This window comes from Euwallacea similis, chromosome 10 (assembly GCF_039881205.1).
Source record: "Euwallacea similis isolate ESF13 chromosome 10, ESF131.1, whole genome shotgun sequence".
Taxonomy (NCBI): domain Eukaryota; kingdom Metazoa; phylum Arthropoda; class Insecta; order Coleoptera; family Curculionidae; genus Euwallacea; species Euwallacea similis.
Genome location: NC_089618.1, coordinates 3,471,030 through 3,482,527, shown reverse-complemented (window position 1 = coordinate 3,482,527; position 11,498 = coordinate 3,471,030). Strand labels below are relative to the sequence as shown.

General features: G+C 43.9%; 2 protein-coding genes across 2 annotated transcripts in view; both read right to left on the bottom strand.

The window, feature by feature from the left end:
* The window catches only part of LOC136411407 (cytosolic non-specific dipeptidase-like), a 47,493-nt gene extending 45,336 nt beyond the window's left edge, over nt 1-2,157 (bottom strand). The window contains exon 1 of the mRNA XM_066393960.1: nt 2,154-2,157. The gene's annotated coding sequence lies outside the window, so the exon portion shown is untranslated. The remainder of the gene's footprint in view (nt 1-2,153) is intronic.
* The window catches only part of LOC136411659 (uncharacterized), an 11,565-nt gene extending 67 nt beyond the window's left edge, over nt 1-11,498 (bottom strand). Inside the window, exons 1-17 of the mRNA XM_066394312.1 lie at nt 11,308-11,498; nt 11,125-11,257; nt 10,107-10,220; nt 9,321-9,495; nt 9,008-9,188; nt 8,562-8,954; nt 8,230-8,451; nt 7,994-8,176; nt 7,747-7,944; nt 7,143-7,550; nt 6,897-7,088; nt 6,114-6,679; nt 5,862-6,066; nt 4,971-5,811; nt 3,659-4,607; nt 3,443-3,608; nt 7-3,395 (exon numbers count right to left, since the gene is read on the bottom strand). Coding sequence (XP_066250409.1) covers nt 7-3,395; nt 3,443-3,608; nt 3,659-4,607; nt 4,971-5,811; nt 5,862-6,066; nt 6,114-6,679; nt 6,897-7,088; nt 7,143-7,550; nt 7,747-7,944; nt 7,994-8,176; nt 8,230-8,451; nt 8,562-8,954; nt 9,008-9,188; nt 9,321-9,495; nt 10,107-10,220; nt 11,125-11,257; nt 11,308-11,326 — 8,334 coding nt within the window. The 5' untranslated portion in view covers nt 11,327-11,498. The remainder of the gene's footprint in view (nt 1-6; nt 3,396-3,442; nt 3,609-3,658; nt 4,608-4,970; nt 5,812-5,861; nt 6,067-6,113; nt 6,680-6,896; nt 7,089-7,142; nt 7,551-7,746; nt 7,945-7,993; nt 8,177-8,229; nt 8,452-8,561; nt 8,955-9,007; nt 9,189-9,320; nt 9,496-10,106; nt 10,221-11,124; nt 11,258-11,307) is intronic.

The window sequence follows — 11,498 nt, the reverse complement described above, 5'->3', positions numbered from 1 at the left end:
ATCTACCCTCTCTTCGGAACTTTCCAAATATTCAAAACCATCAGTTTTTCTCAAATACTCAGCAACTTTTCTACAAGTTTCGAGAATATTCTTTGATACTGTAATTACTGCATTCTGTTTCTGGTCCAGCTTTCTTTCTATTGATTTAATTTCAGGCTCTATATGTAGTTGCTCTTTGGAGATAAAAGCCTTGGATGCCATTTCTAGAAGGCTTCTGGATTCTTTGACAATTTCCTTCTCCTCGTCATTCAATAGTACTTGGCAGCTTTGTTGGTATTCTTGCAGATGTCTGTCCAATGCATCCAAGCTTCCCAATTCCATAGAATCTTTTGCTAAGTCTTCCACTATAACTAATGTTAGTTCTTCTACTTGTCTCTTTATTGTAGCTTCAATTTTTGAAGATTCCTCTAAATCTACAGATGCTATTGAGGGTTCTGCTTCTGCCTCCTGGAAAACTGCTTCAACTACTCGCTCCTCAGAATCCTTCAAATGTTCAGGACCATTAGTTTCTGCCAAATACCCAGCAACTCTTCTACAAGTTTCCAAAATGTTCTTTAATATTACAACTACAGTAGTCTGCTTGTCTTCCAGTTTGCTTTCTACAGATTTAATTTCAGATTCTATATGCAGCTCCTGTTTGGTGATAAAAGCTTTGGAAGCCTTTTCTAGAAGGTTTCTGGATTCTTTGATAATCTCCCTCTCTTCTTTGTTCAATAAAGCTTGACAACTTTGCTGGTACTCTTGCAGATTACTTTTCAACGCATCCAGACTTCCCGGCTCCATAGAATCCTTTGTCAGATCTTCCACTATAAGTGAAGTTAATTCTTTCACTTGCCTTTCTATTGTCGCCTCAATTCTTAAAGATTCCTCTGGATTTACCGACGCAATTGAACATGTTGCTTCTGTCTCCTGGATAGTTTCTTCAGCTACCCTCTTCTCCAAACCTTTCAAACCTTCTGAAGATTGAGCTTTTTCCAGATACTCCACAATTCTTCTACAAGTTTCTAGAATATTTTTTGAAATAGCACCTACAGTGCTCTGCTTGTTTTCTAATTTACTCTCTACAACATTCATTACATCTTCCAAATCCAGTTTCTCCTTATTTACAAAAGCCTTTATTGCTATTTGCAGTAAATATCTGGAATCCAGAATAATATCCCTGTCTTCATTACTGAGCATAACATCACAGCTTTGCTGATACTCATGTAAATTGCTCGCTAAGGCTTGAAAACTCCCTTCATCCACTTGGTTTTTAACCAAATCTTCTGCAATACATGAAGTTAATTCCTTAACTCTTTCTTCAATTTGTTCCTTTATTCTGGAAGCTTCGGCCTTTTGAGCTTTTTCAAGCTTCTCTATTTCGTCTTTAGCTCTAAAATTTTGGAACGTTTCTAGCAAAGGCTGCATGGAGGGAAGAGGTGGATTCGCCGTCAATTCGTGTTGATTTACGAGAGCTTCGGATAGTCCACATAAGAAATTTTCTACTAAAATTTTCTCTTGCTCACTCTGCAATGGTTGGAGATTTAACTTTTCCAATGTTTCTTCCAAAATTGCCACCAGGGGGTGCTGTACTTTGGAGGTCTCCAGGAATTGTAAACATCGTTGGATTTCACTTGTATCAGCCATGTATGAGTAAGTGAGAGATTGGGTGATGCTGGATGATAGAGCTTTTATTTCTGGCAGTAATCCTGGATCAATTGAGACTTTGTCTAAAGTCTCTCTTGCCTTCTCCAGTTGATTTTTCATGAAAACAATATTTCCATGAGCTTCGGCTATGTTTTGCGTCAGTTCCTCTACAGTATCCAACACTACTTCCATATTCTCCGAGGATGATTCCAATAAAGCTCTTTCCAAGAAATGGTTGATGCTCTCCACCACTGGCAACTCTACTTCCTGCTCTAACTCCACAACATAAGCTTGAACCTTCTCAACTCTACGCACTTGCCTTTCCTTCCTCTCCATTCTCTCCAAAGTACCGCGAATATTTTGAAGAATACTCTCTACTGCTTTTGGACACTGAGGATTCAATGCTGCGTCCACAAGTTTCATTACAGCTTCCCCTTCTTCTGGCTGGACCACGATTTGTTCCACTATAGCTTTGAGGTGATTATCAATAATAATCTCAGCTTCAGATCTGGATATTTGCTCTTCAAGGATGTTGAGCAATTGTTGCAAAAGTTCACTCAAGGGATGGGTGACAGATATTGACCCCACTCGTCTGCGCAACCGATCTAGATTGCGGGGCTTCGCGAGTGTTTCTGAGAGTGTTTTTGTCAAGGTAGCTACAGCTCTTTGTACTGGAATACGCAGTAGCGGAGGCAGCTTTGAGGTATCTACAGTCAAGAGGTTGCCCATGGAGAGTTGCAGCTGTTCATCGGGGATAGCGCGTTCTTTTAGATGATTCTGGAGCACTGCCATGAGGGCTTGATCCAATCGACCAATGGCATTGTCTAGAGGTACTGCATCTTCCTCTGTTAGACTTCCTGATGTTTTGTCTACAGCCTTCAAAAGCTCCAAAGCATCAGTCAGGAGAACTTGTCTTTCAGGTAGATCTCGGGCGTCTCTTAGAGCAACCAGGGTCTCCTGCAAAGGTTGTATTGAGTTAAGTTTTACTTCCTCTTCCAGGATAGTTTCCTCATGTTTGTGTTCTTCACAGATGAGTCTGACTGCCTCCGCAAACTCTCTGACAGAGTAAACTACATCTGTGAGGCTTAAAATCTCAATACTATCTAGAATTTTCAACAAATTTCGACTGTGTTGGGTTAAACGCGAGATTATTCTTAAGAAGTTGCTGATATTGGGTTCTTCCATTGATTGAGCTAGAAGGCCTGCTGCCTCTCCAATTAGTCTCAGTTGCTCTAAATCCTGAATCTGGATATCGAAGTTGTGCTGTTCAAGAGTGATTATCTCAATGGCGTTTTGAAGAGGCTGGTGCAGGTTGAAGAGTCTGATTTTCAAGTCTTCGGGAACCCTTTCTAGAACCTCAGCAATGCGGATCAGCGGTTCTCTAATTGCAATAAAAGCATCTCTCCGTACTTCCTCATCATTTTCAATAGTCTCAATGGTAGTGCTCAGTTTCTTCAGGGGTTCACATAAAGTTTGGATTTCAGCTGCATCTTCTAAAGTTATATTATCTTCTATTAGAGGCTTGATCTTTTCCACGCACTGAGTTACTTCTGAGGCCACATGGAACAGTTCAGGAGGGATCTGATCCATGCCTTGACTCATTGCAGTCTCATAGAGCTGTCCAAGACTGCGCTCCAATTGGGCCACATTCTCCATTAATATTTTCTTTGATTCTGAAGTTGAAATGAAATTCGCTTGGCACATCACTGGGAGATTCTGAATCGAAGTAATGGATTTCTTCAGGTCGTCCAGACCTGAGTCTCTTCGCTCTAAAGTAAATTAAAGAGATTTCTTGAACATTTTAAATAAGACTTACCATCAGGGAAGTGCAGTTCATCCATGACTTGTTGATGCATGACGGCAACGTTGTATTGAACGTGTTCGAGAAGGGTTTTCAGTTCTGAGCGTTGGGGCGAGGCAGCTGTGATGAGGAGGGCGTCCAGAGACTCGATGACTCGGTCTTCAATCAACTCTAGAGGTGTCTGAAAATAATCTAGTGTCTAAAACATTAAAAAAGTTCCTGGAATTTTACCACGCAATACTGCAGCCTCCCTCTATCCTCTTCAGTCAAATCGTCTTTAAGTTTCTTCAGAAGAGCCTCATTGGTGATCTCATATAAGGCTATCGCACTAGGCAGCAATGGTTCCAACACCACCCAAGCTGCTGGTTCTGACGTTAAATTCTGCAGCTGCATTAGAGTCTTCCTGGTATCTTCAAGCAGTAATTCTGGCACCACTGTCTCAGAAGCCTCTTCCAGGACCACCACCACGTTGTCGGCATAAGCTCCTTCGGGTTCGGAAAGTGCAAGCTCAGTCATACTTTCCCTTATACTGTGCACTTTCTCTTTAAGCTCAGAAAAAGCTTCTTGGAGAGTTTCATCAGGAGTACTTGCCAGGCTAGTTTCTAAAGTTTTGAGGGCGCTGATGCTCTCCCTCAGAACCCCAGCCCCGCTGTGCGGAGTCAAATCTATGACAAATGAGTTCAAAGTGTTTATTACCCTCCCCAAGTGCTCCAGTGCTGAGACTGTGGCCTCAGTCTTGCGTTCTGCAATTTTCTCTACCAGAGCAGTTAAATCTTTATGAAGCGTTGCTAGTTGCCTCAGCGCCTCCAAGAGAGCGGCGTCCCCAAGGCTTCGTTGCGCAGTCTCAATGTTTAACAACAGATCGCTGACAGCCTGAGAGGTGTCAGCGTGCACAATTTGGCTAACTTGTTCGAAAACGTCTTCAAAGACCTCTTGATGATGAGAGGAAGGTTCCGGGCTGGCTACGTTGGCCTGAATACGAGTGAGTGCTGTAATTACATCTTCAATGGCTGATGCGAAGGTTTCTAAGACGTTGAGGCAAATTACTCCCGCGTGTCTATCTCCAGGCTGCTGGGTTTTTATGACGTTAAGGCCGCGAGAGAGTTCCCCCACTGGATTAGAGATTTTGTCCAAGATGGCGAGGCGCAATTCCTGTGCCACGGACTTTTCGTCGGCGTACCTAGTAAGAAGGAGTAAGAAAATAGAAAAACTGACTATGTATAGAAGGATTCAAACTTGCTCTCACTCATTTTAAGCGAAACATTAAAAACGACCGTCCGCCGCATAGCTACTCATCAATAGATTGACGGATCAATCGTCAGATAGATCGACTGATCAATAGTTTGACCATTCGACCCACCGTTCGATGAATCGACCTTCCATCCGACGGTCCCTTTTACAGGTATTTTTATCGCATTTTACAGAGTGTTTCAACTTTATTTAAATGTAGAGAGTTATTCAGAAAGTCTACCAAGGATTTTTTAGCGCTTTCACGACTTTTAATTGAATCTCCAAAACCTAAAACATTAACCATTCAACGAACCTAATCGCCTGCTTTTCAGCAACTTTAGTCTCCTTAACCAAATTCTTGATGGGCTCGCTCAGCTTCTCCAAAATGGCCTCACATAGCTGCCCATAGTTCTCGTCCTCCTCAGCATACGCCACGCACCTTTCCAGACTCTCCAGATTTTCCTTAACCTGCAGTGTGGGGGCTAAAAACTTGGACAAAACATCCAGATCTTTAGCCGAAGACGAAGGCTCCGAGCCGCTGCTAGCCAAAAGACCTCCTCTCCCGTTTCTCATGATTTGGATGGCCTTATGGAGTTCAACTTTGATTTCCCTGATGGTGATGCACACCTCTTGGATGATTTTAGAGGGAGTGATTCTGCCTGATGATTTAGAACGATCCAGTTCCTTTTCTAGAAGGGTTATCTTCTCCACGTTATCCAGACTTTGGTGCAATTGCTCAGAGGTATTTTCCAGGATAGCGCTGCAGGTTTTCTGGATTAGGGTGTGTTCTTTACCCTTCATTGCCACGCATTTCTCCACAACTCCCAGACTTTTTTGGAGGTCGAAAACTGGAGGTGCTAACATCTCCACTATAGAAATTTCTTGATCTAGAAGGGAGTGTTTCTGTTCCAGGCTTTCAAACACAGTTTGAACGTCTCTGATTGGTTGAGAAATGCTCTTTAAAACATCTAAACTGCGATCTGCAGCTGCAGATGAGGACTTTAGAGCGCTCTGAGCGACAATGTCCTCCTCAACTTGAAGAAGACGAGTTTGGACATTGTTTAAAGTTTCCATGAGTTCGGTAATTATTCTGGATTCTTCCAGTTTTAGCTCGTTTTCCTTGGCCTCGCGACTTTCCAGATCAATCACCAATCCTAAAACAATTACTTAAGAATTCGGTATAAATTCAGAACAACTAACTCACCATCCCCCTCTTCGCCTTGCAAATCTCTGATAACGTCCGCCTGGATAGGTTCTTCGAAAATATGACTAAATTGCTTGGGTTCCTCTGTAAGGTTTACTCGTAAATCTGAGCCGATTTCGTGGGTAGTTCGAGGTGTTAGAGGACGCCTGGCCTCACTGGCGTGGTCCTCATCGGGTAAACTAGAAGTCTCAGTAATAGCAGCCACCTGAAAGTGATTTTTAAACTCTAACAATTCGAGATTATTGAATTCACCTGGAAGGCTCTTTCCTCCTCCAATTGGTGCCTCTCCGAACTCACAGCACTCTCAAAGTCCCCATAGCTCTCACTATCTAGTTCCGCAGCTCCTGCAAGGCTCTCGTTGTTTGAATCTGTAGACATGTTTTTGGAGAGGGTGTAGTAGCTGTTGCTCTGTTGAGAATCCGTTTTCCGAGGAGGCCTCCTTGGCGCGTCGCCACTGCTTGAGGTAACATCGATCTTGAGTTGCTCTGAGGTCACTGAGGCCTGACCAGCCTCATCGGTGATTGAGTAAATCTCCTCCACATCGGCCTCAGTCCGCAAGTCGTCATCTGCGGTCACAAAGTAGTCGTCTGACACATCTACCACCACGGCCTCCATGAGCAAATTCCCTGAGGTTGAAGATTCTTTGATGAATCTCAGTGGTGGTAGTTCTACGATGTTGTGCTCGCTGACGTGCTCAGAAAGCTGTTCAGCGTACATTTCAACGATTTGCAGAGCCTCATCTTCAGTGAGGTCAGGGGTTTCGTAGAGGGAGACCGAGACTTCTTTACCGTCGAATGAGAAGGAAACTTCTCCAGTTCCTGTTGGAGAAATACCATGCTGAGTTGCTTGGTTTAAACATTTGAGGAACCATCTAAGATACTTGTAAATTTCCTGTGAACCAGAATTAAAGCCAGACTACATATAAAAATTGTAAATACAGTCCTGCATCGCTTATATCAGGAATTACCAGGGCTGGAATCAATCAATTTTTGAAAATGTTCAAAACATTCTGCTTTAGAATTAAGGGATATTTACCCAGAGTCAGAGATTGATCTCCTGCAGTGTCGTAGAGCTGCGAAGTCCTCTCCTCATGGATGGTGGAGAGGGATGGTTGCCTCGCCAACTCCGCCCTTTCTTGTTGCTTCGCCCTCTGCTCCTCGAACCCTAACAAAGAGGCCGAGCTAGCAACAACCCCCATACAATTCCGAGCTTCGCAGGTGTAGGTACCTGTAACCTTTCCTTTAACCGTCAAGAACTTAACAAATTTACTGATTTATTTACCCAAACAGCAGGTGCCATCTTCTCCGGAGGTGATGCGATGTATGTCTCCAGGCTTTAACTCAACCCCATCTTTGTACCATTTGAGTATGGGTTGAGGAACTCCAATGACTTTGCATTCCAAATTGACAGCGCCTTCCTCAGAGAGAACTGCTCGGAGGCACTCCAAAAATTTGGGTTTTTTGTAGTGTTTGGGAATGGTCAATCGCAGGAAACTGGAGGTGACCGAGTGGCCAAATTCGTTGGTGGCTACGCACTTCCATTCGGCTTGGTCGTTGAATTCCAGCTGCCTGATATCCAGATGGTACACACCCAGGTTCTCCTGGTGCATGAAATACTTATCCGGCTCGTTGTCTATTGGTTGGTCATCACGGTACCATGCGAGGGTTGGGAGGGGAGTGGTGACGCTTACTATAAAAAAAACGCATTTGTAGCTTTCAAGAGGATAAAACAATATTTCCAGTCAGGGAATTATAGCACAGATTCGCATTTGGATATTTTCCGATTTTGCTGCTTTCTTGCACATTTTCCTTATTTTTCCTCTCAATTAGGAAAAACTTCCTACTTTTAAATTTTACAATTCATACAACTTTAAAGCAAAGCTTACCGTGAACAGAAAACCTGAAAGTTTCATTGATTTTGGCCTCAACACTTTTGAGTCCCTGCAGGAATTTAGGCGCCTGGCTCGCAGAGAGCAACTGCGCCCTCTCCTCATCACTCAGCTGACTCTCAATGTCTTCCACTGTAAGTTCTGCAGAACTTCTCGCCTCCCCCATGCAGTTTTTGGCGATGCAGCAATAGGAACCTGTAAATTTATTATTTCAAGCAAAGTAAAGAAGAGCGCTTTTGCAGACCTAAAGAATTAGTCCCTGTAAGCTGATACACATCCCCAGGGCGCAGCTCCTGCCCATCTTTAAACCATCTAAGCAGAGGCGTAGGAGACCCCACTACTTTGCATTCAAACGACACCAATCCTTCCTCGGTTAATACTGCTTTCAAAGTGTCAAGGAATCGGGGTTTTTTGAAGTGTTTTGGAACTGAAATTTGCTCTGGGTAAATCCCAGAATGATTCTTTTTAAGGGTCAATTACTTATCATCTTAATATCACAAGTAGAGATGGAGATGGCGCCCTCTTCACTTGTGGCCACGGCCTTCCACTCGCCCTGGTCCTCCGCCTCTGTGGGGCGCACCTCCATAATGTATCCTCCAAGACCATCTGCCAAGCATTTGTACCTGCTGTTGAGAGATTGTTCGTCAATTTTCCCTTGGGAGTTATACCAGGCCATGGATTTGGGCCAGGGAGGCACTGAAACTGTGATTATGTCTAGGTTAATTGTTATTTTCCGACGAGTACGGAAATCGACACTGTCTTGTGAAATATGTGTTTGTTTCAAGGCTGGAAGGAAAAGACGTAAGACTTGCCTTGGCAGGAGAGCCTCAGAGGGTCTCCAATTTTGATTTCTTCGTTCTCTAAGTCTCGTTTAAATATCGGCGGAGGTCCGCTGGGTACCGGACTTCCGGTCATTCTCGATTTGTCAGCGGAATGTTCCAGCACGTGCACTCTCGAACTGGAAGTGGCGGTTCCTATGCAATTGGTGGCTTCACACAGGTAAGTCCCCAATGAGGTAGGATCCTCATTGGGGTCCACAGTGAGGGCGAAAACATCCCCCGGACGTATCTCTTTACCATCTTTGAACCACCTTAACAAAGGGGTGGGCACTCCCACTACTTTGCACTCCAAGGTGACAGTTCCCTGGTCCGTGAGGATGGCTTTGAGTTCCTCGATGAATTCCGGGGATTTGTAGCTTTTGGGCACTGCAAACGCCTTTTAATTGTTAAAGCTCAACCAGTAGATATTTTTTACTAACCGAGCACATTGAGATGGCACCCTGAGCTGGACAATCCCGCGAGATTCTGTGCCTGGCAGACCCATTTTCCCGAGTCCTCAGTAGTCACTGGGGCCACATCAACACAGTGAAACCCTCCCTCATTGACAAATCTGTATCTTTCTCCCTCGCTGACGTTCTGATCGTTTTTGAGCCATTTTATCTGGACGATAAATCAAGCCTTAGACACAGAAGCGTTGCCAATTTCTCTTACATAAGCAAAGCATGATTCAATGTCCGGTGTTTTCCCAATTGCTAATCTTTAATTGACTCACTTAAGATTATTTTTACGTACCGAAATGTCGGAACTGCTTCTGATTTCCACCAGGAATCGAGTCCTCGTTCCGACCTTCACCGAGAGGTCGTGTAGCCTCCTCAAGAAGGCCGGAGGCTGGTTCTCTAAGGCGGAATCCGACACCCTCAGTTCAATATCACGGGAACTGGTGCCAGTGGGGGATATTGCAGTAACTCTATATATTATTGGATTATGCTTAATCACAAAAAAAGGTCAAGGAATCAAATCGAGGAATTTAGCCGCTGTGTAAAATAAAATTTGGGCTGAAATGGGATGCAATGACAATATGCTTTATGGCTGAAAATTTGGTAAGTTTAACTACAAGTTACGCTTTAACTCAATTTGCAATGGAAGGAATAAGTTACTTTTGACTTGAAATATATGAATTTCCATTAATTGAGAGATTAATAAATTGCCAGTTGCAATGCAATTCCACGCTAAATACTGCAGTAGTTAGTTATTTAAAATGCGCGAAACTATTTGTATTTCTTAGAGGGGCTAATATTTTTACTAAATTTTCCACTTTATTGCCTCCCTGCAAACGATTTAATTTCTAACAGAGCTCAAACTTCAATAATTCTAAATCATTGTCTAACTACAGACTTGTGGTATATGGATAAATGGCATCAGCGCGTTGGTTATTTGTTTCTCGGAACTGTCACGTGACTCCTGTCAAACTAAAAGCATTGCGCTGTCGCCAGCGTGCTTGGCTGTTCAGTGACGATTTCAGAAAATTGAAAGCGGTTTTGTCAGTTTAGTTTACACTCTCTTTTTAGTGGTAAGTACCTGTATATGCCGGCATCATTGCTCTGGATACTGTCCAGAGCGAGTTGGACAGTGTTGCCGCTGATGTGGAGTCGCCGGCGGCGGTCGGGTGCCACGGGGGCGCCGTCTTTCGACCTAAAATTCCCCAAAGAATTCCTTCAATTCCTCCGAGACCCGAAAATATGTTTAAATTCAACTAGCGCGGCAAATCTATTTTTAATCGGGTCGGACGCATCGGTTTTAAAATTAGACGTTATTAACTAAACTAGAGCGCAATGGACCTCCTTTCAACGCACGCGATTCAAGTTTTGGGGTGACTTACCCTTGCGAAGAGCCGTTCTCGCAACAGGGGAGGTGCCGTCCTTTGCCGGAGGAGCACTTGCAGCAGCTACTCACTTTCTGGCCCATCTTTAGGGCTAAGAAAGAGCGACCAAGTCCATTGCCGCCGCTTATAAATCAACCGGAGGTCGCCCTTCTAATTTGGTCTATTTGCGTCTGTGACCGCGGGTCTAAGTGTGAGTAGAAAGTCAAGGCTCGAAAATTGGGATATTGGCCAAACCAGACATGTGATCTAAAGATGCTTAAGGCGGAAAATTAGCCGATACTTTAATTAACAACGGTGCAGAATCTTGATCTCCTTTATTGACACAACACTAATGGAAGAAAACGCGGTTTTGGAGAATAACGCGCGCCTGTCCCGCTCTCCCCCCGACGACTGACCCGACGACTTTTCAAATTTTCCGACACTAGGGACGCGTTGGCTAGTACAGGCCGCCCAAAATAACTTTCTTCTGTTTTCATGCACTGGAGTTCCAGAAACCCCGAAATCTGTGTCAGTTGCATTTAGCCCAGTTTTCGATTCCCCTTCTCCAGCAAATCATCGCAATAATTTTTTTTCCGTATAGCCCAGCAAAATTAGAAATTTCTAGCTTAATCAATGAGATCCCCGAGTTGTTGTCATCGCTCCAAAAATACACCGGTCCGAAAATAAACCAAAACATCGTGCAATTTAAAGAAAACAAAGCCCACTTGCTCTTACCAACTAATTTCGGTATTCCGCCCCAACTCGTGAAGCTCCGCCTTTAAGACAGCGCTGCCTCCCTCTGGGGTGGTCAAACATTGCTCGTTATCGTCTCGAAATCTTGGGGGTAAAAGCTCCGGGTTGGGCTCCCCTAGTGCAATCAAAACTATATCCCCAATAACCCTCGAAAACCTCCCTTACCTCGGACAAACTTGATCATAGCACTTATTCTTGAAGATGACGATGTTTTAGTTGAAATGGCTATGGCTCATCAAGGTCGTGTCGTGCGCTAAAAAATCGGGAAATACATCGGAAGATAGTTACAGCGGAATTCGGGCGATATAAATAGCGGTTTATACTGCGACGTGGCGTCGGGACGCGTTACTGGAGCA